Source organism: Talpa europaea (genome assembly GCF_964194135.1).
Source record: "Talpa europaea genome assembly, chromosome: 7".
NCBI classification, from domain to species: domain Eukaryota; kingdom Metazoa; phylum Chordata; class Mammalia; order Eulipotyphla; family Talpidae; genus Talpa; species Talpa europaea.
The window spans coordinates 131,167,497-131,194,091 of NC_140074.1; the positions used below are offsets into that span (position 1 = coordinate 131,167,497).

Genomic DNA, 26,595 nt, shown 5'->3' on the forward strand with positions numbered 1-26,595 from the left:
CGACTGCTGCAGGGGCTGAATGCAATAATGCAAGGAAAATGCTCAGCACAAAAACCAGCCTAAAGACTATAAATGCCAGATAACACCTAAATGTATTATGTGTCTATTTTTACTATTAATGGATTTGAGAAAAGAGTTTGGAGCAGTCTTATGATCTCAACCCTAGAGTTTCTAGGGAATTGAAGTCCAATTTACCCAGCGCAAAACTGTGTACATAGATGTGTCGTGAATGGATAATAAAATGTGCGTGAATGGATAATAAAATGTGCGTGAAGTAGGTGCTGAGTACCCAGGGGGACCACATACATAACAAATGACAAAGGGAAGGCTTCCCCAAAACCAAAGGCTCCCCTCAACCTTCCCACCTGATCAGGAAGCCTCTAAATTTCAATCCAATTCAAAAACCTGCATACATGGACTTCGTGTGTATACAGGTCTGTGTAGAGAGAATTCGGCCACCAAATTGGGGGAAATAGCAGGCAAGGAGGTGGGATTCCAGTTAACCAGGAGCTCAGAGGTCCAGGGAGGGCAGAAGCCAGCAGGATGGAGGAGACTGCATAGAGAGCACTGCACCCAAGGGTGACTGAAAGGCTGAGCTGAGCCAGAGCTGGGAGAGGGAGCAGAAGCAAGCAGCCAGGAGAAACCGGGCAGGTTCAGGTGGATGTGCAAGCAGACAAAGCAGAGAGATGGAACAAGCCGCGGAGCATGAGGAAGGCTGTGCCAGACACTGAGACTTGACTCGATTAGAACTGGTGAGCCATGGAGACCTGAAGGGGGGTGACAGGATCTCAACGATGATTTAGGAAGATGATTCTGGGGGGCAGCAAGAATTGACTCAGGAAATGGCTACTAAGTGCTGACTCTCCATCGGGCACTCAGGGTTGCATAAACAAGACAGGCAAATTATCCGTCCAGGAGGCACTGACACGGGAAAATAAACCAGAAAACAAGTAAATAAGAAATTCAGAGACCCATGAATGAGATGAAGGAAATGAAACGTCCTGGGATGGGTGACAGGGAGAAGCTCTTTTATTTGGGTAGTCAAGGAAGGCTTCTCTGAGGAGGTGACATTTGAACTAAGATGCATGATGAGAGAGCTGCTATTTCATTCCAAGTGAGAGAAGAGCGAGTAAAATTCCTTGGTCCCTGGCAAAAAATAAAAAATGAGCATGGCTGAAACCCAGTGACATAGGCAGGGGAGACCCCAGGGAGAGATGGGAGGGCTAGCTCCCCTCAGACATGAGCAAGTGAGGATTTGATTCCTTTACTGGGGAGCTGGGGAATGATGGCATTTGCAAAAGCTCCTGTGGTTGCAGGAGTGAAGGGGTGAAGATGGGGGTGAGGGGTGGAGAGGGAGCTGGGCAGGTAGGGAAGGGCAGGCGGGAAAGCAGAGCCGCCCAGGTGAGCTGCGCAGGTGGCAGCAGCGCAGGTGAAGAGCATGGGTCGCGGCGAGATGCACGCTGCAGCCCGCGATGACAGGCTGGTGATGGGACGGATGAGTGAAGAGCGCAGATGCCTCTCCCGTGGCTGCTGAACGACACACCACAAACTAGGTGGCGTGAAACAACAGAAGTGATTCTCCCACGGTTCAGGAGGCGGTAAGTCCAAAATCAAGGCGAAGGACAGAACCGGAGCTGCAGCAGCGGTAACAGACACACGTTGATGCTCAACGACACACACCTAAACTCACAGGCTGCGCTAATGCAATGTCACGTCCACAAAAATCCTCTTTAATGAAAAATAAAGAAGGTTTAAAAATAGGTAAATATCCAAGTGAAAAAAGTCTCTGGTGGAAATAAGACCGCAGAAGTATAAACTGGGCAAAGGATGTAAATGGCATTTGCAAAAGCTCCTGTGGTTGCAGGAATGAAGAAGTGAGAAGGGAGGTATGGAGTGGAGAGGAGGTACGTAGTGGAGGGGGGGTGCGGAGTGGAGAGAGGGCTGCACAAAAGAAATTCCAGGGGACGAAGGAAACGACCAAATGTTTACAAAGAAAAGCCAGGAAAATGGACACCAGGCTCAGGGCACAGACACCACCCAGCCCCAGCCCTGGGTGGCACCACATCACCTCCCTCAGTGACACTTCGTCCTCTGGACGGCTGAGACCGGCGCCGAGCTCCTGGAGGAGTGGTGAGGACGGCAGGTGCTCACAGGCGGGCAGGCATGTGCCACAAGACACAGGGTGGCCGCCACTAGCACAGCTGCCACGTGTGCAGCCCGCTGGAAGCTGCTCCTGAACATGAGTCCCTGGAGCAGGGACTTGCGACAGTGTCTGCACATGTGGCTTCTCCACGACCAACACCTGCGACCTCAGTGAGAATGCACGGCCGCTTTGATTAAAAAAATAAATCAATGCAAGTCCCAGTGTTGCAGCACCAGACCGCAGTAGCCAAGCAGGAATAAAGATGAATGTCAGAGGGAAGCCAGCAAATTCAGGGGACAACAGAAATAAAGATAAAAAGCTGTCGTTAGGGCGCCTCCCTGGTGGCACAAGGGTTAAAGTCTCAGCGCTATGAAGCTAGTTCCAGGCACTGCAGCATGAGTTTGAAACCCAGCCAGGGAGTTACCCACATGATGCAGCAGACCTCTCGGCTCACCCGCTGCTCCCCTCAGCAGTGTATTTTGGTCAGTCTGCCTGTTCTGTTCCCTGCTCTGTCTCTGGGGAATCCTCTTACCCCCCACACCTCTGGCCTACATCCTCGTTCTTCTACACATAAATAAATATTTTAAAAAAAAAACAAACCTATTGTTAATATCAGAGGGAGAGGCTGTGTGGAATAAATCCATGAAAGAAAGGACCAGATGCTGGAAGGGAAACAGTGGGAGAACAGGAAAGTGTCCTCAGAAACTAAAGCTACTACGGCCAAAAAAAAAGGAACATTTGCTCTTTTCATGGTGTTAAAGTCAATGAAGTTTCCACCATGCAGAACAAAACAGTGAAGATATTATGAAAATAGAAAGAGAGGAGCGAGGAGAATGAGAGGCTGGGGCCAGGAAGTGCAGCAGCCAGCTAATCAGCCTAACAGAGAGAGGACAGAGGCCATGGGGACTGATCAGGGAACACAAAATAACATTGACCAGAACTGAAGGCCGCTGGTTTCCACATCAAGAAATTGCAGAATGAGTTTATTTAGCAATGTGGGAGAAAACTCCTCAAGCCACAGACCAAAGTGGTTACTTCTAGAAAAGACCACAGATCCACAGAAGGGGGCCAGGGAGGATGGCTGGGTTTGTTTTTTTTTTGATTATTATTATTTCTTTTTAAGCCATTTCTTAACGTTTATTCTTTCCAGGTGAGTGACCTATTATTCTGATGAAATACACATTGGTTCCAAGAACCCAGCCTGAGCTGCATGTGCAACAAGCCGTTCGTGCAGACGCGACAGTGTGTGCTGTTCCTGGAGCTTCGGGTCTATCTGATAAAGGGAAAGCAGGTATTACAGTCATTTCATGTGCTGGACAACCAGTGCAACTGCCAAAATAACAAGGGAAGTTCAGGATATGTTAAGTGAGAGAACATGTTTTAAACAGTATGTATAAAGGCCTCCCTGGTGGCGCAGGTGGCGAACTCATTACCACCACGATGGCCTGAGTTCGATCCCCGGCCAGGGAGCTACCCTTACGGCACAGCAGACCTCTCCCATCTCCCCACTGCTCCCCTCAGCAGTGTATTTCAGTAGATGCACCTGTTCTGCTCCCCACTCTGTCTCTGGAGAATCCTCTCACCCCCCGCACAACTAGCCTACACCCCAGCTCGTCTACCAAAAAAAAAAAATAAAAATTTATAAAAAATATGTATAATGTGACTCCATTTGTAAAAAGTATACATGATCGAAGAAAGCAGAGAGGACCATGCCCCTGGGAAGGACTGCTTGGGGGAGAGGGAAGGTGATTATCCTGGAGCAATAGCAGGGACACCCAACATGTGTTGCTGGGTACCCGCCTCCTGGGGGAAAACTGTCCCAAAACCACAGCACTCAGGTTCGTGGACTTACACCAAGCCCAAATCCCCGCGTGCCCTCCACCCACTTCCCTGGTTATGAGATAGCAATCAAGATGGATTGGGCATTCACCGTGTGCCAATCAATCACCCAACTAACAGCCTCAAATGGGGTCACTATAAAAGAGACAATTCCATTTTACAGATGAGGAAACCACAACTTACGAAGTCTAAGGAGGTAGGCCAAGTTCACACGACTAATAAGCAGAGCAACCAGGAGCACCCCCAAGCCAGAGGACTCCAGGCCTCATTCTACTCCATGAGACCGGCCAGGGCGAGGCTAGCTGGAGGAAAGGCTGCACCACTCGGGGCCCAGCACCCCCACCACACCGCCCTCAGCTCACCCCACGCTGCTGACGGTTTGAGACATTTCCTGACATGACTACATCCTGAGAAGTTCGTCATAATTAAATCGCAGGGAAATTTTCAAAGTGCTTCAGAGATGTAATGAGTTTACATTCAATTAGTTTCTTCCTTCACTGGGAGAATCAGAAAGCCCGATTTCCTTAGAGATTCAGAGGGGAGGGTTTCTCACTGCCCGTCTGGAGATTTCTTTGCGTTTTCAGGGATGTAAATCAGCACATGCCAAAGTTCTGGAAAAACCGGGCTGGGCCGAAAGGCAGCCCTCCCCAACGTAAACCTCTAATGCACACGCCACCCTAGAAAAATCTGTCAACAAATGAAAATCTCAAGTGTGAAAAGGAAAGCCTCTGTCTTCTCGGTGCTTCTAGTTTGAGAGGAAGAGAAATAAACAAGCACTAGAATCTACAGCAAAGTGCTATAAAGAATGAGCAGGGAGAGCTACAGATGTTTGTCAAGGGGCACTAACCCCCCACTTGGAGGGGGCTGGTAGATTAAGAAGGAGAAAATGAGATATAAGTTTCCTTAAGGAGCAAACTCGATGGCAAGGACCTGGAAGGGACCGAGTGACAGAGTGAGCACAGCCCCGGGTCTGGGAACTAGGCCCACGGCGGGAAGATCAGGTTAGAGGAAATGATAGGCTGACTCTCCCCTTGGCCGGCTGCCAACAGTTTGCCTCCTCACTTAACCTGCACAGTACCAGGAGCGTTCCTGTTCCTAGCCAACTGGATGCCAACTCTCCATGAGGGAGAGGATCCCGCTTTCCAGGCGCTACGTGAGATGATGTCCCACTTAGGGTTCTCCACAGTGATTCGTGAAATGGAAGGAAGGCATGAAAATATTTATATTCTCAAACGGCGACTGGGGATACAGGTGCCTAGGACCTATCCTTCCTTTTCTACTCTTCCATCTATCCATGCATCTATCCATGCATCTATCCATGCATCTATCCATGCATCTATCCATGCATCTATCCATGCATCTATCCATGCAACCATCCATCCATCCATGCATCCATCCATCCATCCATGCATCCATGAATCATGCATCCACCTATTCATCCATACAGCCATCCACCCACCCATCCGTGCATCCATGCACCCACCCACCTAGCCATCCATCCTGCATCCACTCACCCATTCATTGCAGCATTTATCTGTTCACTACATAGAAGAAAAAAGTTATTGAGACTTTCCCATATGTCAGGAACACTTCCTTAGTGTCTTTCCTGATTTACTTTTTAAGATTGCAATATTCATGACTCTCACCCTGCCAGGAATTTTTGTTTTCTTTATTTAGTGTTTTATCACCAGTCCCTAAAATAGAGCCTGATATACCCCCTGGGGGTGGAGAGGAGGGAGAAGAGGGATTAGGGGAATCGAGAGGACCATGGAGGTCCCTGCCCTTGTCCAGGGCCCCAAGGCCCTAAGCAGCCCATGGAAAGGCCAGACAAAGGAGTCCAGCATGGAATTCCGTACACCTGCACCTGCTATATGCAAATAATAAAACCTACAGCTACAGGATTACTTGTGAGAGTCAGATGAGGCAATAGATGGGAAAGCACTTTGAAAAATATGAAGCAATAAACCAATGCCACATAATAATATTTGGGACTCAGGAGCCCCTAAGATGTAAGCGCTCCCTGTAGTAGTCAGCTCAAGGACAGCCCCCCACCCCACGGATCTCTTCCTGCATAATTACAAAGTGTTCTGCAAATTCAAATCGGCAACCTGTTTAAAACTTATGCACAGGCAATGACTGTGGGCCCCTTCCTCCTGCCTTAAATACAATACTAATCTTTTTCCCTTGCTTATGCATTTAACAGATATATATTTTTTCCACCCTCCTGGAAAACTAACTCACTTAGCCCCAGGGCTGTCGTGGTTGATTTCTTCACAAGAAGACCAGAGCTTCAGAAACCGAGAGAGGTTTCCAAAGAAACGCTTAGGGAAAAAAAAAAAAATCTGTGCACAGGTGAGAGTAGGCCTCCTCATACCCACTTGTCAAATGCAATCTCCACCAGGCGTGATGGTTCTATTCAGTCTGCGGTTTGGCAAGTCTGGGGAAAGCGCTCATGCCGCTGAGCCAGTGAGATGGAGGATGAAGTCAGGGCACCCTGACAGCAAAGACCAGCTCCTACTGGTAGGCTATGGAAGTGTTCGCCTCCCCGACATTTTGTTGTCTCTGCTCCGCAGGGCACAGAAGTATTAAACAGTCATGGCTGGATTTTCCTCCCACCATGTGCATACGGTGGGAGGGGAAGGATTTTGGAGCTCAGACATGCCCAGAGGTTACAGGACTTGCTGCTAATCACAGCGACTAGAAACAGCTCAGCTAGAAACATCCCCAAGCCCCCTATCCCCACTCCTGTGTGAGCCCACTCTCTTCATGACTGTGCAGGGTCAGAGTGCTGCTTGCTGGCCTCCTTCACCCTGGAAGAGGCTCCTGTCCCCTGGGGAAGGTGGCTCTCCTGAGGTCCACTGTGTCATGGTAGGAGGCATTAGGGAGGCAGGCAGAGTGAGGCCAAGGAACCGTCAGCAAAACCCTCTGACTGAGGCCAACAACCCTCTCCAGACCTGGGGAAGGAATGCAAGTAACAGCCCCTCTGGTCTCCACATTTCTCGCCATGCTCATGGGGGTGATGAGAAGGTGAGACCCTCAGTGTGGCTCTGCCCCCTCCTCTGCACACAGACATGCCCGAGAAATGCCAGGCTGGGCTTTCTTTCCATCCCTCCTGCCTTCGTAAAATGCTCTTAATGTCCATAAATTAAGTACACAAAATGGGGCAGACACTTCCCCGCAAAAAGGGAACAAGACTGATGCCTAAATTTGAAAGAAAATGTTTTGATCCTTAAAAAAAAAAAATGACAGTAATAGAGGTGCAGGTTGACAAAACCAAGTCAGGATGAAGCATGGAATGTATTGTTTTAAAAGGTGGCATTTCTCCCAGGTTGCTTCCAGGTCCAGCCTGGAACTACCCCCTCACACGAAGCTATGTGTCCCCTGCACTTGGAGAGCACCTGGCACCCATGTTACTGCACCCACCTGCCCCAGAGGCTAATCCCTGCTTCTGGAACAGCGGCACCCTCACACTGAGAATCTAGCCAAACCCTTTCTGCTCAGGAGACCAGGGCACCTGTGACTAATCTGCTGCTCAAGGAGAACAAATTAAGCATCACTGGATCTTTCAGTGATACTCCTCCTTGGGTGTTGTCAGCAAACGGAACTGCAGAAAGCCAGCACTTCCTCTCACCCATTGGGGGTAGTGTCCAAGGGAAGCTGAGGGGCAGGATGGAGGAAACAAGGCAAAGTGGAGCCCCAGTGTAGTGAGCCCTGGGAACTGCAACAGTGGAGCTCCGGGCCACAAGAAAGGATCGTCGGTACATCCGCCCCCGCAGCAAGGGGAGATGTAGATGGGAGAGCAGAGCTGGGGTAGTTTCCTCCCCCAAGAACTAGAGTTTCCCTGCCCCCTGACTCCAGAAGGGTCCTCTTCCAGCCCAGCCCAGCCAACCCAGAATCAAAAGAAATGTAGGTGCCTACCCTGGTGAGGAAGTGAAATCATCATCATCTGCAGATGATGTGTGTTCTGCAACCGTCCAGGGCCTGGGGGGTTCATCGTCGGCTCAGGCAGCTTAAAAGAAAAACTTGGAGCCCTTGGCATCATCCCCACAGGTTTTTCAATAGTACGCGGGGGAAACAGCCAGCATGGAGACAGCAACGTGGGCCCCCTGAGATTCTCTACATGCTCTCTCCTCTGGGCTTCCTCTTGCAGCGTGGCTGGTCCTCTCGTGGCGCTCTCCACCTCACCGTCTCTGAGTAATGCTGCCCTTTATCCCTGACCTCCTAGGCTCAGGTGTGCACACTCACGCATGCCCACACCATACTCCAGGTGTCCGCCCTCAGGCATGCGTGCCCTGAGCCCAGCTCCCAAGCGCCTCCTGCATTCAAGGCTGCAGGTGATAGTCACAGAGGCCAGCAGCACAAAAGCCCGACCAATCTTCATGCACCCTACATATGTGATATACAGAAAACCCCAAAGACTCTGCAAAAGCAACATATAGATTCCATACAATCCCCATTAAAATTTCGACTATATTCTTCAAGGAAATAGAACAACAAAACACTAAAATTTATATGGAGCCATCAAAGACCCTGAATAGCAAAAGCCATCTTGAGAAAAAGGAAAAATGGAGACATCGTGTCACCTGATTTTAAACTATATTATTGTAGGGTGAGGTTAAAAAAAAAAAAAGGCATCAGGCTTTTCTGCCTTCCCGCCATTTGGATTGATGACAAAACTCTGTGGTCCTGAATGCATGCCTGATGGCAGGCACCTGGAGTAGGGTGTGGGCATACGTAGGTGGGTGCACCTGGGCTGAGAGACTGGGCTTATAAGGGCGGCATCACGGGGACGCCAGCAGAGAGAGGAACAGAAGCGCAAAAGGAGCAGAATCACCAGAAGAACCAGAAGCGAGAGAGCCCAGAAAGAGTGAAGACTTGCTGGGGGCTGGAAGGTCTGCCAGCCTCCTGGCCCCCCTGGCACCCCTGGCTGCTGTGTACCTGGTAAATCCCAATAAAAGCCTGCAAAAGCCACTGAGGGTTCCACGACTCTCCTTTACCCTGTCTGCTCCATTCATAGACAACCTGCCTTGTGGCCTTTCTGCCGCTACAATTATAAAGCAACAGTAATTAAAACAATATGGTATTGGAATAAAATAGACACAGCAATCAATGGGACAGAATCAAAAACCCAGAAGTAAATCCACACACACATCAAAACCTAATCTAGGACAAAGCAGACATGATCCTAAAAATGGAGAAAGGAGACTCTCTAACAAATGGTACTGGAATCTCTAACAAATGGCCAGCACACGTTAAAGAATGAAGCTGGATCACTCCCTAACTCCATGGACAAAAGAAATTCAAAATGGATTAAAGACTTGGATGTAAGACCTGCAGCAATAAAATACATAGAAGAAAGTTCTGGTGGTACATTTCATGACACCAATGATAGAGGTGCCTTTGGAAACTCAACCTCTACAGCAAGGGAAATTAAAAACAAAAATAAAACATTGGAACTACCTTAAATTAAAAAACTTTCACACGAAGAAACTGCTAGCAGATTAAAAAGGCATCTACTGAATGGGAAAAGACATTCACACATCACATAACAGGCAAGGGTTATCATCCAAGGTATACAAAGAACTTCTCCAACTTAACAACAACAAGAAACCCAATTAAAAAATGGTTAGCAGAGCTGAAAAGACATTTACCAAAGATGATAGTCACGAGGTAGATAGATACATGGAAAAACGTTCATCATCACTTTTAATAAGGGAGATGCAGGCCAAAACAAAAATGAGATATTGTTTCATACCTGTGAGATTGGCAGACCTTAAAAAAGACCTCCCAAAATTGGGTGTCCCGGTGGCTCAAGGGGTTAAGTCCTCAGCACTATGACGCTATCCGCAGCCACTGCAGCATGAGTTCCATCCCCAGCGGCCAGGGAGCTGACCCACATGGTGCAGCAGACCTCTCCTGTCTGGCCCGCTGCTCCTTTTAGCAGTGCATTTCAGTCAATCCACCTGTTCTGCTCCCCACTCTGTCTCTGGTGAGTCCTCTCACCCCCTGCACCTCTGGCCTGCAACCCCAGTTCTTGTATGCATAAATAAATCTTAAAAAAAAAAAAAGACCTCCAAAAACAAGTGCTGGACAGGATGTACAGAAAGGGGAACCCTAAAACTCTGCTGGTGGGAATGTAAAGTGGTCTGAACCTACCTTTAAAAACTAAAAGTGGGGGGCCTCCCCTGTGGTGCAGCAGGTTGAGCACAGCACTATAAAGCTGTCCAAAGCCTCTGCAGCACAGGTTTGATCCATGGCCGGCCAGGGAAATACCCACATGGCACGGCAGACCTCTCCTGTGCCCGCTGTTCCCCTCAGCAGTGCTTTCGGTTTGTGTGCATGTTCTGCTGCCCACTCTGTCTCTGGTGAATCATCTCGCCCTCCCACACCTCTGGCCCGTACCCGAGCTATTGTATAAATAAAATATAAATCTTAAAAAAAAAAAAAGAAATAAAAACTAAAAGTGGAAATACCATATGATCCAGCAAGCCCACCAAAGAATATCAAACCATCAAAAAATTATATGCTCTACAATGTTTTTTTGCAGCATTATTTACAACAGCAAGGAAAGGAAACAACCTTAGTGCCCACAGAAAGAACTGGATCAAGATACCGTCTATCCACACCATGGAATATGTTTCAGTTATAAAGAAAGACAAAATGTTACCATTTACAGCTAAATGGAAAGAGCTTGAGGGAATTACGTGCAGCAAAGCAAGTCAGGAAGACAAAGACAAATACTGGACTATTTCCTGTATGTGAGTAACATAAGGAATCACTAACTGCCTACCCCAGTTTCCATCACCCCCTTCTTATTTAGTAATGGAATCCAGTAAATAGCTACAAGACCCGGAATCCCAGCCTTGCTTGCAGCCAGATGAGTTCTGGTGGGTAAGTCCTGGCCAGAGATGGACGCGGAGCTCTCCGGCAGGACTTTCACTGTCCAGACAGCAGATGTGATGACCTGAGTTCTAGCAGCTACCTGGGGGCAGAAAGACAAAGGTTCCCCTCTGGGGCAAAATGGTGACCAAAACAGGAGCCTAGATCCCTGATAACTCCAGGGACCTACCGTCCCTGGCTCTGAATGTCTTCTAGACAAGAGGACTCTTTCTTGATTAAGCCACTATTTTTCAGGCCCCAATTACTCTCCATCAAACCTGATTCTGGGCATAAGACATATCATATCAATTGGAGCTGGAGGTGTCTGGTTGCCATGGAGACCACCCTAACACACAGTTTCCAAAGTACAACCCACTCAAATGAGAAAGGCCTGGAGTAAATCTGAGATGCCAAGCCTTATCTCCCATTTCTAATTGATGCCCCCCCCCAGCCCTGCCCATACACCAGGATGATGCCAACCTCTCCAGCAGCCCCAGGGATAGGAGCCCCAGGAACACAGCACCTGGGATACACAGACTTTGGCTACCTTGGCAATAGGCCACCTGCCAAGGCCGCTCGGCTCTCCAGCAGGAGTGTCCTTTGCTCTCCCCCGTCCTGGCCCTGGCTGCCGCCTCTCTCCAGAGTCAAGGGCTCGGATAAGTCCAGGCAGCACAGGAGTCCTGCAAGATCCTCCAACCGAATGGTCCACAGCCGGCCTCCCCCTGCACGCCCCACAGCAGTGCCTCCTGCAACCGACAGAGCGCACCCCAGAAAGCACAGCTCTGATCATACACCCGCACCAAGACCTCCAGAGCCTACCAGGCCAGAGACAACAAACCACAAACTCCCCGCCCCGGGCCCTCAGCGGGTTCCCATCAGCCCCCAACCAAAACTGTCCCATCCCGCCAACAGCCTGTGTGTCCCCCTCTTATGCTTCCCAGCTGCTCTTGCTTCTGCCCATGACTCACTTCCTTGCCCTGCTCCCTGCCCATGGTCAAACTCTGCCCAACCTCCTCTCTGACTCCCCAGCTACCAGCCACGTCCCTAGGCCTGGCTGCCCATCACCTACGTCCATGACCTGCTTACAAGCACAGGCTCAGCTGTCTCATGACGACAGGTGACCGTGGCTCCTCTTCCCCAGCCCAGCTTGAGCCCCTCTTGGGGGCGACAGTTTGGTTCTTTGCACACGCCCCACGGTGCCTTGGCCACAGCTGGTGCTCCCGAAATGGTGGGTAGATGAGCCTCGAGACCATTCTCGCCCTGCTCCCACATGTTGGGCCGGAGCACAGGTTAGGTCTTGACAAAGCTTTGACCACTGGCTCATCCCCGGTCTGTGCAGGGGCCACTGAGGGGAAGCAGTGAAATGGGACCCAAGCAGCCTCAGCACAAAGCACCAATGTCCCCGGTCATGTCAGGCAGAGGCAAAAGGGCAGGACTTAACCAATATTAACCTGGATCTCTTGCGCCAGAGTATCTTTAAAAAAAACTGACACCCCATGCTTTTTACTGTCATTTGTACTAAGATGCTATAAAAAATGGTGTCATCTACTCTCTGTCATTTAAATCACAGCAGAAGACACTTAGATTAGGTAAGTTTCGAACAAGCTAGCTAAACACTCAATTAGACTACAGAGGGAAAAAAGGCTCCAGCCTTGCTTCACAAAAGTCTTTAGAACAAAGTAGACTCCCACCATCTGTCTGGGTGGGTGAAACACAGGCTGTCTGGTGGCAGAGAGCAGCCTCAGAAGGCTCCCAGGAGGCCCTATCAGGCCCAGGGCTTTCCAGACACAGGATGCGGCCCCGAGGACAATGCAGTAAGCGGAAAGCAAATGCAAGTTCAAGTTCTCTGAGCAGCAAGGCTGCCGCCACCCTTCCTTGTGCGAGTACCACCGAGCCACAGGACGGCCAGTGTCCCCAGCAGGCGGCTACCCAGCATCACTTGACCACATAGAAAATGAGCCTGAGCAGACGATGACCATTCCACCCCCCCTGGTGTCCAAATCAAGCAGCCTGGGGAGCCATGACAACTGCCAGCCACATAGTGGACGGCCTGGGAGCCCGCGGCAGACAGGACAGGGCTCGCCATCCAAGCTGCCTGGTGCAGGTCCTCAAACCGTGATCCCCAGCCCCACCTATGGGTGGATTTTTTTTTTTTAAGATTTATTTATTTATACAAGAATTGGGGTACAGGCCAGATGCGCAGGAGGGTGACAGGATTCACCAGAGACAGAGCAGGGAACAGAACAGGCAGACTGACGAAATATACTGCTGAGGGGAGCAGCGGGTGAGCCAGGTAGCTCCCTGGCTGGCCAGGACTCGAACCCACGCTGCAGAGGCTGCGGACAGCTTCACAGTGCGGCGCTCAACCGCCTGTGCCACCAGGGAGGCCCCTATGGGAAGATTCTTAGCCCCACGGCTACATGGAACTTTAAAAAGCTGCTTTTTGCAGCTTATCCTGCATTGAACCACAGTCCACACTAGAACCTGCCTCTAGCTTTGGCTGCACAGCGCAATCACGCGGTGCTCGGGAAGTAACTGAGACCGCTCCCTGCTCCCTCCCCCAGCGGAGATTCTGACTCAGTAGGTGCAGGGTGTGCCCAGGGCAGTGGGGGCTTCTCAGTGTTTTCCAGGTGATTCTAACATGCAGCCAGGGTGGAGAACCTTCAGAGCAGAGTGAAGGGGGCTTCCCCAAAGCCAGAGAGCTCCCCGGGGCCCACCTGCCAAGGACAATAGACCATCTGAGCTCGCTCTGCTGGACCTCAGGCGCTACAGACAGTCGCAAACTTGAGGTTGATTTGAGCTGGGAAACCTACTTTTATTTCTCAGTCTCCAATTGCACACTTTTGCCCTTGGCCATCTGTCGTGACGCCGTGCACCTTAAGTGACAAAGAGGATGGAACAAAAGGGCCCACATAATCTGTCATGCTTCGCTGCAGAGACGCCTCTGGAGATTCTTCAATGGCCCATCCCAGCAAAGGGGGAGCAAGGGCATCGATTTCATGAGCGAAAGCCAGCATCCCTCTAGGGAGAGCCAGCACAAAGGCAGCGTGCCCACAGAAAGAGGAACACCGCACCTCCCATGGTACATTCCAGATCTCCAGTCTGTGCCGTGCATGGCCCAGAGCTGTAATCCCCACAGGCCATCCCCTCCAGCTCAGGCTGTTGGCACTGCCAATCCCCTTGGCCTGAGAAAACCCTGCCACAAATGACTGAGGGGTCAGCAAGCTTTCCGTTAAGAGCCAGGGGTAATATTCAAGGCAATGTAGCCCTGGTGCAGCTCAACTCTGCCTTTGTGATGGAAAAGCAGGCACAGGAAAATGTAAACAGATGGGCATGGTTGGGTGGCAATAATGTCTAGTCACAAGAGTATGCAGCAGGCCAGATCTGGACCACGGGTGTGGGGTGCCCGCCTCATAACCTCCTTAAAGACCCCAACATGCTTAAAGCAGAGACCATCTTGTGCTGTTTCTTCCAATCCTCAATGCTTGGCACAAAGTGGTGACTATGGCAGGGTCTCCATATATGCTGGATGAATTAATAAAAAATGAATGAATGAATGAAAAATGAGCCGGTCTTCTGGAAGGATGAAACATCTATTCGTGCCCACAGAGAAATGTATCAGAGTTGGTATGACTCTGAACACTCACATTTGGCCATCAAACCAAAGAGGCCCTTTTCACCCACTTGCTCATCCTCGCTCACATACACTCCCACCTATCTTCATGGGAACAGGAAAGAACCCCCACAGAGGAAGAGATACCCCCAAATAATGCCCTGGCCCATCCCAGCTAGTAGATCTAACCTGCAAGGAACGTCGAAAGGGCACAGGGGAGGTGGGTTTCCCAGGCCGGAGAGGGGAGATGCTCGCGATGGAGAAGGGAGCGGACGGGGCGGGCAGGAAGGAAGGAAGGAAGGAGACCGTGTGGGGGCTCCGGGCCACTCCGCCCCTGAGCTGAGCAGGGCCAAGGAACACACGTGGGTTCTTCCAGCGAGACAAATACGGCTGCTTTCCATCACCGTCGAGAGGTAATATATATCATTTCCTCCCCCACACAGTTATAATGACATTGGAAATCTGAAGCATGAAATTGAAAAGAAAAAATACAATAAAAATAATAACAGTCTGTCTCCTTCCTGGGTGTTTTTTTGACTTTCTCCTTCCTTCCTCTCACCTGCCCCGCCCCCTCCCATCTCACAGCAAGACTTCGCTCTCCCCGCAAGGACTCGAGAGTCAGGTGCTGGGAAGGCAGAGCCCCGTCTCCTGTCCTGGCACATGTTGCTTGGGGTGCGGGGAGGCCCAGGGGACACAGCTGTCATCACATCACCCTGGGGCTCGAAAACACCACAACTGTTCAGGGACCATGAGGGTAGGGTCAATGGTCAGTTCTGTCTCCTGGGAGCTGTTTGGGGTCTCCTACCCAGGACTGGCGTGACTTCGGGTCTTTCATCTTAACAGAGACAGTTTTCACTAGAAACTGACCACTGGCGACCTTTAAAAATTCAAGGCCTCGTCATGCACACTTTATGGGCCCAACCCCAGGATGGTGAACCCTGTGTGTGCTGCAGCACCCTATGCAGGAAGCAATCAGGGTGGAAATGTCAGGGTGGTGGCTAGTCCTGGCCTCCCCAAATCTCCCTCATGCACCTGCCACACTCAGGTTGTCAGATGACACCAGGGCTCAAAGTCACACCAAGCCAGCCTGGGCGCACCTCCCCACTGCTTCACTGGGTGCCCACCTGCAGAGCGGCTTGTGCCCTCAACAGACAAGCATCCCTCTCCTGGCCACTGCATCTAGTACAATATGAGAAGACCCGCCGCGAGTAGAATCTAGGAGGCCCTGGGGGCCCCCAGGTCCAAATCTTGAAAAAAGCACATTTAAGAGGTGTTCCACTTTGGACACCTACCCAGAGGTTTCCAAGGTGATCCATCCAGCTTAAGCAATGATGCTGGGGTGAGGTCCACTCCGGGGGTGGGGTCCACTCTGGGCGCTAGCAAGTTCATCACCCCCAGAGGCTGGGTCAGGTCTCATCACCTCTCAGTCCCAGGAAGAGGAAAATCACGGCTCAGAGGACACGCACAGGCAACCTCTGCAGGGGCCTCATCAGAGCCCATGCAGGCATCCCTGTCCACTGTCCAGCAGCACTTGGGCTGTGGTCCATTTTAGTTCAGTCCACACTGAAAAAATTCTCCAAGACGTAACGAGTGTCCTCTCAGCCAACAGCAATCATTCCTTCCCATCCGAGATCGGAATAAAAGCCAGGACTCCTGAAGGCCCTGCTCAATGGCTGCTGCCCACCCGGGCTCTTTCTCTCCACTACTTACTCCAGAATAAAGCTTTCCAGGGCATCTGACTGTTGTGTCCTCCCTGGGTCCCTCGTGCTACCTCTTAAGTCCACCTTTTCCCATCTGTTCCCCATGGACGTGGCGAAGAGCTGGCGACGTCCTCCTGCCAGTTCAGCGGCCATCATTAAGAGAGCATCATTAACTCCCAACAGAGAGCCGGTGGCTTGGGAAGAACATTTTTACCACTTGCCACACAGAAGCAGACTCAGCCAAAAGCCCCTGGAGAAAATTGTGCCTTTCATGAGAAGCCAGCTCCCTATGGGTTACATAATAGATATTCGATTGCCTTCTCATGCCTACAAGTGAAGCTTCCCGATAGGTTGGCTCTTTCTCTTCTGTGGTTTCAGGGTCCTGTTTATCCCACACGAGGACTTCTTCATTGAGAGAGCATGAACACTGAGTCAACGATTCCTAGTTAGTTCCAGCCTCACCAAAAAAAAAGACATCAGAACTAAAGCGGAGGAGGTTAAAATGGCAACCTGGACATTTCAGCCTCTCCAAGTTCATCCAAACGTTGATCTGTGTGGTGTGGTGACTGCTTCCTTACTCGGATGACAAGATAAGTCTGTCACGTGGTTCAGTGGCTCATTGAGTAGGTGAGCAGGCGAACAAGTGAACTGAGGACTAAAGTCCTTCACAACTGCCTGCAACAAAATGATACGCTAACCTTGGCAGGTACCCACCCCTTTCAATGGGCAGATCCAGGAAACCACTAGTGAACCATCTCGTTCAATGTCCCTGGTTCTCAGCAGAGTTGATTAAGGTTCCAGAGAGATCACAGAGTCGCCCTGGTCATTCAGCTGAATGCTGGTGCCCCTGACTTCCCACCTGGGTTTGGTCCTGGCACTGCCACTATCTAGCAATTTTCGATTCTAAGTCACTTATCTCTCTGACTTTGTCTCTTGTCTGTGAAGAAAGACAGCTGGAGGCTCTGTGGTGTGAGAGGGTTCAGTCAGCGCCTCTGCTCACCCTGTGATCTGAATAATGTATCTACACTGGCTGGGCCTCACCTACAAAGCGAGGGTACAGGAGAGCCATCTGGAGCTGGTGTGAAAGGTAAATTAGATGATCTACTAAAGTGGGTGGCAAGGCACCTGGTCATAGAAAGAACTCAATAAATAATTGTTCTTATAATCATCTAAAATCTTTTACAGCTTTAAAGTGTTACTACTCAAGGACTCTAATAAGGGATAATGACTCTCCCTTTTATTTTTTTTTTTTAAATGGTAACAGTTTCCCCATTAGGTTCATGCCTCAGGCAAGAATCCCGGCCAGACTTGGGTACTGAGAAAGACTACGATGAAAGCAACTTGGAGAGTGATTTAAGGGAGAAAAAGAGGCAAATGGATTCCACGAGGAATCATTTAAGGAGAACTGATTAACACTTCTAACGCCTGGCTAATGAGGAAAAATAACCTGTGAAAGAGACTGCCAGCACAATCATAATACACACATCCTTTGCTCCAGGAATCTCCCTTACAGGAATACTAGTTTTGTGCACAATTACACATCACATAAATATATCGCGGCAACATTAAGTCAGCTACACACTTCCCTGCACGTATGACACATACATAAATGCACACACACGACTGTAAAAACAGGTTACACCTGAGCAAGATACACTGGGACCCCGGGCAACTGACTAGGAAGCATTGCAGGGCTGTGTCAAGGAAGCATAACCTTCAGGATGCCAGGCACTGTGTCACGCCCACCTGCCCCGACTCTGCACAGTCAGCCTCTCCAGGGACAAGGGGGAGAGACAGGGACTGTCTTTTTTTTAACTATAACTACATCTGAACTTTTACATGTTTCACTAGAGATGACACACTGGAGTTCTCTAGGATTTCTCAGCCTAGGTGCCACTGATACTTTGGACAGGATGGTTTTTTGTGGCAAGGGCCGTTCTGTGCATCTAGAATATTCCGCAGCATCCCTGACCTCCACCCACAAGACACCAGTAGTGACAGCCAAGCATGCTGAATGTTCCCTGGGGGTTGAGAACCACGGTTCTAACCACTAGGTTGGCAACATGAAATGTACAATTCCAGGACAAGGACTGACAGCTCCGGCCCCCTGGGCTCTGTTGCTTGCCCTGGTATGGGGAAGTTGTGAAAATCCACTTCTAAATGTCAATGCCTCTGAAATCTCCTGGGTTTGAGTTCTGTTTGTCCCCTACATCAAGCTTTTATGTATCCGATGCTTCTGGCCACCTGCCAGAAAGGCCCTTGTGCAACTAGCTTATATTCAAGGTCCATTTTAGAAGAGTAAACTAATGCATGTTCTGATAAATACACATAGACTAATTTTAGAAGCTCTTTCTTTTTCTGCCAACTACTTAAAGCCTGTTTTAGCTCCTCCTGGTTAAATGAGCAAGATCATCCACTCGTCAGATGATGTTTTCAAGGACAGGACATCCTAAATGTTGATGTTGTGATGCCCACGGATGGAGACCGCTAGTTGTTTTTGGTTTCTGTGTCCTTCCTAGTTTCATTCTGTTGCTTGTCTCTCGCTATGTAAATCTTACAACAGGATTTGACCCGAAAGCATAAATGAGAAACTAGAACCGCATCCAAATGTTTGGTCAGAGGGGCTGAAAGCACAGAACAGAGCTCTTCAAACTTTGTTCCCGGGGACCCCCTGAAGAAATTGAAAAAGTTCATCATTTTCAAATTGACAATGGAAAATTTGCACCTTAAGTTGAAAGAGCAGTAAAAGATGGCCTATAACTGCTGATTTGTTTAAACAGTTTCATCGGTCTCTGCAGGTGTCCAGTGCCATCTAAACAAGAGGCTTGGTCCCACCATGGTCCACTTAATTACGCATCTGAACTCAGCCGTGCGTCATGTCTGTGGGTTACCTGGTACACACACAAAAATGCATGAGCCAGCTCTTCTTCAAAAGTCAAAGCACCTGCATCATTCCTTTCTTCCTTTGAATTTCCCTTCCAGTTCTCCATCAAATTGCATCCTAAAGCCGCTTGTATTTTATGCCCAAAAGCCTCGCATTGATTTCTTGACCATATCTCTCTGCAATAGGAACATCTATATACATTTTGGTTTAATTTTCAGTATGTGCAGTGAACCCAAGGTTCCACCTGCTTCTTCCTTCCTGGACTGAGTTACCACTACAAGCGCTCATGGTAGAGAACAGACCCACAGCGATTAAAAAAAAAAAAGAATACACAGCTTTAGCGTTACTACACTTTAAAAAGTAAAATATTCTTGGACATGCACATTTTCATGGGGAAGGTCTTTCCTTGTTTTGTCAGTTTGGTCTATATCTGTGGCTATATACTCGTAGTCATTGCTAGAATAAGATGGCCGTGCATCAATTTCATATTTTGCTTTTTTTCACATAAGCAGAGAGAAAAATACATGATGTAAAACATGATTAAAAAATAGTTATTTTGGGGCCTCCCCGGTGGCGCAGCGGTTGAGCACTGGGTTGCGAAGCTGCCCTCGGCCTCTGCAGCGCCGGTTCGATCCCCGGCTGCTCCCCGGCCACCGGCCAGGGTCCCACATGGTGCACAGACCTCTCCTGCCGCCCGCTGCTCCCCTCAGCAGTGTACTTCGGTCCTTCTGCCTGCTCTGCTCCCTGCTCTGACTCTGGTGAATTCTCTCACCCTCCCGCACTTCTGAATGTACCCAGTGCATGTATAAACAAAACAAACAAACAAACAAACAAATAAATAAAACATGCCTCTATAAAAAAAAATAGTTATTTTGTTAAAATATGGTCATTCAGTTCTTTGAACTCTGTCCAAGTGACACACCCAAATCCCAGAGTGGTCCATCATGGAGAAGCTCTCTGCTGACAATTCAGTTAGAGCCACATTCGAGGGACGGGATGGCATCTGAACTGCTGAAGGGGTTGTGCGCAGTGACCAGTAACTAGCTCTTCGCTTTCTCCACACTGACACCAACATGCCAAGGGCCCTGTGTTTACATATGCAGACTGTGTCCCAGAGACAAGGGACTAAGGGGACAGTGAATCTTTTTTTGTAAAGAGGGAGAGGAAAACCGGGTACAGGGAGGTGGGCAAAGAACCAGCTGTCGGCACACCCTCAGGCAGAGCAGCTGCGGAAGGCAACCCAAACTGGAAGTTGGGGGACCTGGGCACCGACTCTGGTGACACTATCGATGCATCTTGCACCCCCTGGGAAGTCTCTGTGTACCCCTGAAGGTGCACAGACCCCAATGCGAGGGCGGCTGACTGAGAGGCTCTCCAGGAGGCGCACCCTGAGGCAGCTTTTATGAATCTCCGGACTATAAAAACAGGGGAGAGGAACCAAATTCTCATCAACCAAAGTGAAAAGCACACACTCCATGCTCCAGACGAGACCAGCAGGGCGGGGATGCACAGCACCCCCAAGTCGTGCACGCCTGGAAGGGGAACTTGACCTCCTCCCTCTCTCAGTCTAACTCCCAGCAAACAGAAGGCCTGGGGGCTGAGGAGAAGTTACGCAGCCCCACGAGGAAGCAAGGAGCCGAACTCCAATGCAGGTCACTCTACAGTTAAGTCCCTCGTTTCTCATGAAATACTAGTGTGGAGAGCGACAGTGACCACCTGAACGGAGACATCCTATACTGTCAGAAATTAACACGGGCGTAAGAAAAAGGTCATTCATTAAAAAATAAAACAAATCTCTAGCGTTAGGAGACAGGAGGCTGTTAATAGATCAAAAGAGACCTAAAGAAAACGTAACAAAGTCGATATGAAAATCGTGTTTGGATCCAGACTCTAATAAAACAATTTCTAGAAGACCGCTTGGGGAAAAAAGTAGGAAATCTGAAAACAGACTGAGTATTGGGTTGTCTTAAGGAATTCCTGTTGGCTGTGGTAGGTGTGACAGTGTCACGCGAATGTGCTTTTTAAAAAGCTGTTCAGTTCGAGAGGTGTATTGAATGTACAGGTGAAGTGAGGTGATGGCTGGGATTCGCTTTTACAAAATATTCCAACCTCCCAAGAAGGCTGGGGGAAGGCAGAGGAAATGAGATTAGCAAAATGCCAATCACGATGGCAGCTGGGGCTGGGTGCCTGCGGGCACCGCAGGGTTCAGGCAACGTTTTTACATGTTTGGAAATGTCTATGATAAAAGAACTTCTAAGGGGAAAGAGGAGAGAAGGAGCTGTAATTTAGTTAAATCTATTGAATGACTGCCAAAGAGGCTCTGTGCTGGGCCCCTCCTAAATATTATCTTATTTACAAGTCCTGAAGCAGCTGCCAAGAAGCCTCCTTCACCCTCGAAAGAGGGGCAGAGGCTTGTGATGCACTGGAAAATAGATGCCATGACTGGTGGGGGGGCGGGCATCGGCACCTGGGAACACTGAGATGCAGCGAGCCCACCTTGGAGAGGCTGGAAATGCCCCTCGGCAGAGATGTCAGAACAAACACGTCTCCATTATCATTCCTCCCACCACATGCTACTTACCCCTGCCGCAAAGCCGAGGCTTCCATCTAAGATCCGCCTCTGAAAATGAAAACAAGATGTTTCAGAATCTCTGGGGTATCTCCTGGGACAAGGGTACGCCAGAAGAGACACATGAATCAGCCTGGCCCCGCCCGGGGTGTGACCCCATCGGAAGCCTGGGTCCGAAGCCTTGGTCCACTACAAAATGGACCAAGAACAGGGGAAACATTGTCTTTAAACCTTCCATCCCTCCCACGGCCAATCAGCGTCTGTTCAGCGTGGCGCTTGGCTGGCCCTGACCACGGTTGCCTCTTACGCTGCTCTCCCCTTGCGTGAGCTGTGGCCACAAACCGGTAGAAATTGAACCCCCTGGCCCCTGGCCACATCCACAGCAAGGGAGCATATGCGCACCCTAGGCAGGACCCAGCACTGCTCCCCTCGGTAGTGACCTAACGTGCATACCTGGATCCACAGGAAACAGGTACCAAGCGCTCTTTGAAGCACTATCTCTGAGAGCTGAAAACCAGGAACTATTCACAACAGAGGGACGGAGATGTCGATTAGGAAGCACACGCACAGGACACCAGAGGACACTGAGAACACGCAGGGCACCCGGATGGTGGGATGCAACCAGGAGGGGCACCGGAAAACAAATAGGGGGGCACCAGTGGACCCAGGAGAGCACGCGCTTTGGGATAACTCCATTCACATAATGGACAAAAACAGGGGAAACGAATTTCTAATCTGACAGACCAGGAGAGAGTTTCCTTGGAGTGGAGGGTGGGGGGGTGGGGAGTGACTGGAAAGGGAATCCCTGCAAGGGCTGCTGGGAGGTTGGACTGTTCGAGTCTTCTGCGTACTATTTGGGGACACGTCTGGAAAAAATGATCAAGCTGCACACTTATAAAATGTGCATTTTTCTATATGCATCTTACATTTCAATTAAAAAAAATAATTTAAGAGGTGGCCTAAAGTAGGGATATACAATCTACGGTGGGGATATACAATCCCCACCAAGGCTGGGGAGTGGGAGCCATGGTCAGTCACCTGCAGCCAGAGGCAGCCTCTTCACACCTCAGTGTGCAGTAGAGGGAAGGTTTGACCCTGGGGAGCCAGACAAATGATGTTCTTCCCTAGCAAGCCATGACGCAAGCAAAGCTGGTCTAGCCAACTAATATAATCACATCAGACAGATACAATAAAGAAGCCAAATAAAATCATTCCATCAGCCTGCCTCTGGATCGTGGAAAGAGGAAAATTATACTTCTCTTAAGGTAAATCTACCCATTATTCCACTTCTAGCCATTTATCTCAGAACCAATCAGGCATGTGCTCAAAGATTGATGTTCACGGTCATGTTATTTCTGAAAGTAGGAAAAAGAGACCTACCCTATTTGTCCAACAGTCAGGAAATGGTTACATGACCTGCTGGCACCTTGTTGTGATGGAATATTACACAGCTGTCTACGTAACCAAAGTTACTCACTCAAAGCAAAGAAACATTAGAGATCCGGGGGGGATACTCACAAAATCAAGTCAGAAAAGCTAGTTACAAAGCATTATGTATAACTTAATCTGAATTATGTAAAGAAAAGAAACATACACTTGCATATACTCAAATATAACTGAATATATTTGGACAAATGTTTAGATTTCTGAGAAGGGCCATTAGGAGGGTTTCTTTTCTCTTTTTTTTTTTTTTAAGATTTATTTATTTATTTCTACAAGCACTGGGTACAGTCAGAAGCGCGGGAGGGTGAGAAAGAGAATTCACCAGAGCCACAGCGGGGAGCAGAGCAGGCAGAAGGACCGAAGCACACTGCTGAGGGGAGCAGCGGGCGGCAGGAGAGGTCTGCGCGCCATGTGGGACCCTCCTCCAGTGGCCGGGGAGCAGCTGGGGATCGAACCAGCGCTGCAGAGGCTGCGGGCAGCTTTGCAACCCAGCGCTCAACCGCTGCGCCACCAGGGAGGCCCTGTTGATTCTTTTCTTTAAGCTGGTCTATAATTTACAAGTTTCCTACCATTAAAATACATTTTTTTTTAAATCAGGAAGGCAAATTTTGAGTGAAACGTAACCACAGCAGCAGTGGTGGGCAGAGGGCCTACTCGGCCACACGACTCTCACAAAAGTCTCCACCCTAGTGAAAACAGAGGTTTCTCAGGGGGCACAGAGCACACCCGTGGACTCGTGTCCAGGGTGGCCTCTATCCCCCCATTCCAGGCCCTTCAAGTCCTCACGCCTCCTGTGCTGAAAAGTCTAGCAGCGCACCGAGGCTGCTCTCTTTAGGTGCTGCTGGCAGGGCTGATGCAAGGCCAGCTTCTGGAAAAGCAGCACTTAAACAGCTCCCTCCAGTCCCTGGCAGCCAGGGGTGACCATGACCACATTGTCCTGCAAACAAGGTGGTCCAGGCAGGCCACCTGCTGTCCTCTGGGGGTCTGGCATTTTGGTAGAAGCACAGCACAGAGGACCTATGTGAGCAGCACCCAGTACAAACCTGGGGGACCAGGGAGTGAAATATGGACACCTATGGAGGCGTAAAAACGTACCCCCAAAGTTAAGACATATAAACAACTGCCAGATTAACACCAAAAAAAAAAAAAAAGAAAATTTTTTTAAAAACCTTGGGAGCTGAGACTCTAGTGGCAGATGCACACACACACAATCATGCACACGCACATGTGCACACATGCCTGCATTTTCCTCACTGGGAAGGAGCAGCAAGCTCTGTGTGCCCCTCCCAGGAGGGAGGCGCCTCGGAAGCCCAGATTCTCCAGACTCCAACTGAGCCTCACCCCTGCCGACCCCCCCAAGGTAGTGAAACTCAGCACATGTACAACTATCTGCTGAGTCCCGTGGATGCTTCTGGGGGCCTCAGGGGTCGCCTCTATGCCTCCACACAGAGAACGTTTTCAGCAATTCCTTCTCAGACCTGGGTAATTATCCCCACACAAGGCAAAAGAGGGGCTCCTCAACTCCAAAGGAGAGGGAGCTCATCTGAGATGAAGGCCCACACAGCACTGGCCGGGCCACGCAGGCCTCCGAGTCCCCCTATGAGCTGCATTTAACTCCGCCTTCAAGGGCCCCTGCAGCAGGGAAGCCCCGGCCATGGAGACCCAAATCTCCCCTTCCCAATGCAAAAGAACGCGGTGAAGAGGACAGCACGGGCTGTTCTGCCCCTGATGGGTGTGGCCGTCGTGAGAAAGAAGGCTTAGGTGGTCTGGTGCCCTCCCTCAGGCCTCCTCTGGGGGCCTCACACCCCTGAAAGCCTTCAGAAGCTCTCACCGCCTGTGACAGTACCAGGAACTCAGGGCTTCGCGTCGAGAGTTCCTTGTCCCCAAACCTCTCACCGAGGGAGAGGGGCAGTGCAGGGCAAGGTGGGGCCTAATCCCAACATGGGCACCTGCTCCGCTGACCTCAGACACAGCGCCCAGCCTGCCAACTTCCTGGACCGCTTGGAGTTTCCAGATCCGGCTCATAGCCCTGTTTGAAGAGCCTGAATCACTCCCGGGTTGGCCACACCTACAATTTCCAGGACTGCAGCGAACAGGGCAGGGACTTAGCAAGATGGGAAAGGACAGCTCTGAGCCTGGGGCCCTAGGACTGTCCTGAGCCTGGGGCTAGAGGAGAGAAAGGAATTTCAGACCTGGAGGCGGGAAGTGAATGTGGGTTGTGGAGGAGCAGGTAAGGCTAGGGGAGAAGGTGTAGGGCAAGTGTGGGGGTACAGAAGGCCTAGAGAAGTGTGGGCACTAGGCAGGGGGGTGTGTGTAGGTGTGGAGTGAGTAGGTGGGTTATAGGGCATGAAGAGGGAAAGATATGGGGGTACAGGGGGTTAGAGAGGTGCTCGGTGTGTATGGTGACATAAGGGGCTTCAGTAAGGGTGCAGGGAAGATGCACAGACCACACAAGAGTGAGGTATTCGGGTGACATCAGCGGGCAGCATGGGGGTGGCTCTGCACATATTCATCCCAAAGGGGAGGGAATGAGCCTGCAGAGGGGGTGAGAGGAGGGATGATCCCCTTCCTTCTCCCAAGGCCTCTGAGTGATCCCAGCTAACTCAAGGCCACAGGGCAGGACAATCGCTGCCAAAGCCCGTTGTTCTTCAGGCAGGCAAAATGCCACCTGCTCCAGGCCTGAACAAAGCCAGAAGAAGACAGAAAGCAGGGGGGTGCCTAAGGGAGTCCACTGGCTCCTCACTTCCGTCTCCCTCTGAATCAATCGGGAGAAGCCAGGGAGGAACTGTGGACACCGTCCTCTCGGCCTGGCAGGGAGAAGGGGGAAAAACCAGGGCAGGGAAGAACACCACCCCAGATCTGGAGGTGTGGCCAGTGGCATTAAAGAGTCTGCAACCCCCTATGCATGTGGCAAGGAGTTGTGAGGTGCTGGGGAGCCCCCCTGGAGCCCCCAGCACTGAGGCAAGACAACTCACCTGTCCACTAGAGAAGATGAACACAAGCGCAGCCCCGGCCGCTGTCATCCCCCAGGTGAAGAAGGTCCCCAGCAAGGCCTGGAACACTGGGCTGTGGCCCTGGAGCATGTTGGCAATGGCTGCGTGCAGAGGAGCAGAGGGTCAGCGGGCCCTGCTCTGGGGCCTCCCCGGCACCTCCACCTCGCCGGCCTGTGTCTGGCCAGGAGACACGCACCTGCCCCTCCTGCCTGCCCACAACCGCCTCCAGGAGCCAGCAGCAGGCCAGGGTCTTCGCTAGGTGCACCCAGGTATGGGGAATCACCTAACTCTGAGAGATGGGGGGGCATGGAGGGAGACAGCAGAGGGGAGAGCCCTGGGAAACAGCAGCAGAGGGAAGAAGCTCAAAGGCCACGGATCAGGTCGCCCTGAGGAAGGGAGGACAGGAGTGCCTGTGAGCAGCCGGGGCACATCCCGCCTCCTCCACCTGCCACGGCCAAACACAGCTCAGTTCAGGCTCCCTCTTGCACTGCTTCCACCAAAATCCTGATCGAACCTTGCACGGCTCCCCGTG

General features: G+C 50.5%; 1 protein-coding gene across 4 annotated transcripts in view; it reads right to left on the reverse strand.

Annotated features, from left to right (window-relative positions):
• The window catches only part of SLC39A11 (solute carrier family 39 member 11), a gene marked incomplete at its 3' end in the record, with an annotated part of 239,994 nt that extends 213,688 nt beyond the window's left edge, over positions 1-26,306 (reverse strand). For 3 of the 4 annotated variants that reach the window (XM_084238721.1, XM_084238723.1, XM_084238720.1), the window contains exons 1-2: positions 26,046-26,306; positions 21,640-21,678 (exon numbers count right to left, since the gene is read on the reverse strand). In XM_084238721.1, the coding sequence (XP_084094847.1) occupies positions 21,640-21,678; positions 26,046-26,153 (147 nt within the window). In that variant the 5' untranslated portion in view covers positions 26,154-26,306. The remainder of the gene's footprint in view (positions 1-21,639; positions 21,679-26,045) is intronic. The other variant, XM_084238722.1, reaches the window with a different exon arrangement.
• Between the last annotated feature and the right edge of the window lie 289 nt (positions 26,307-26,595).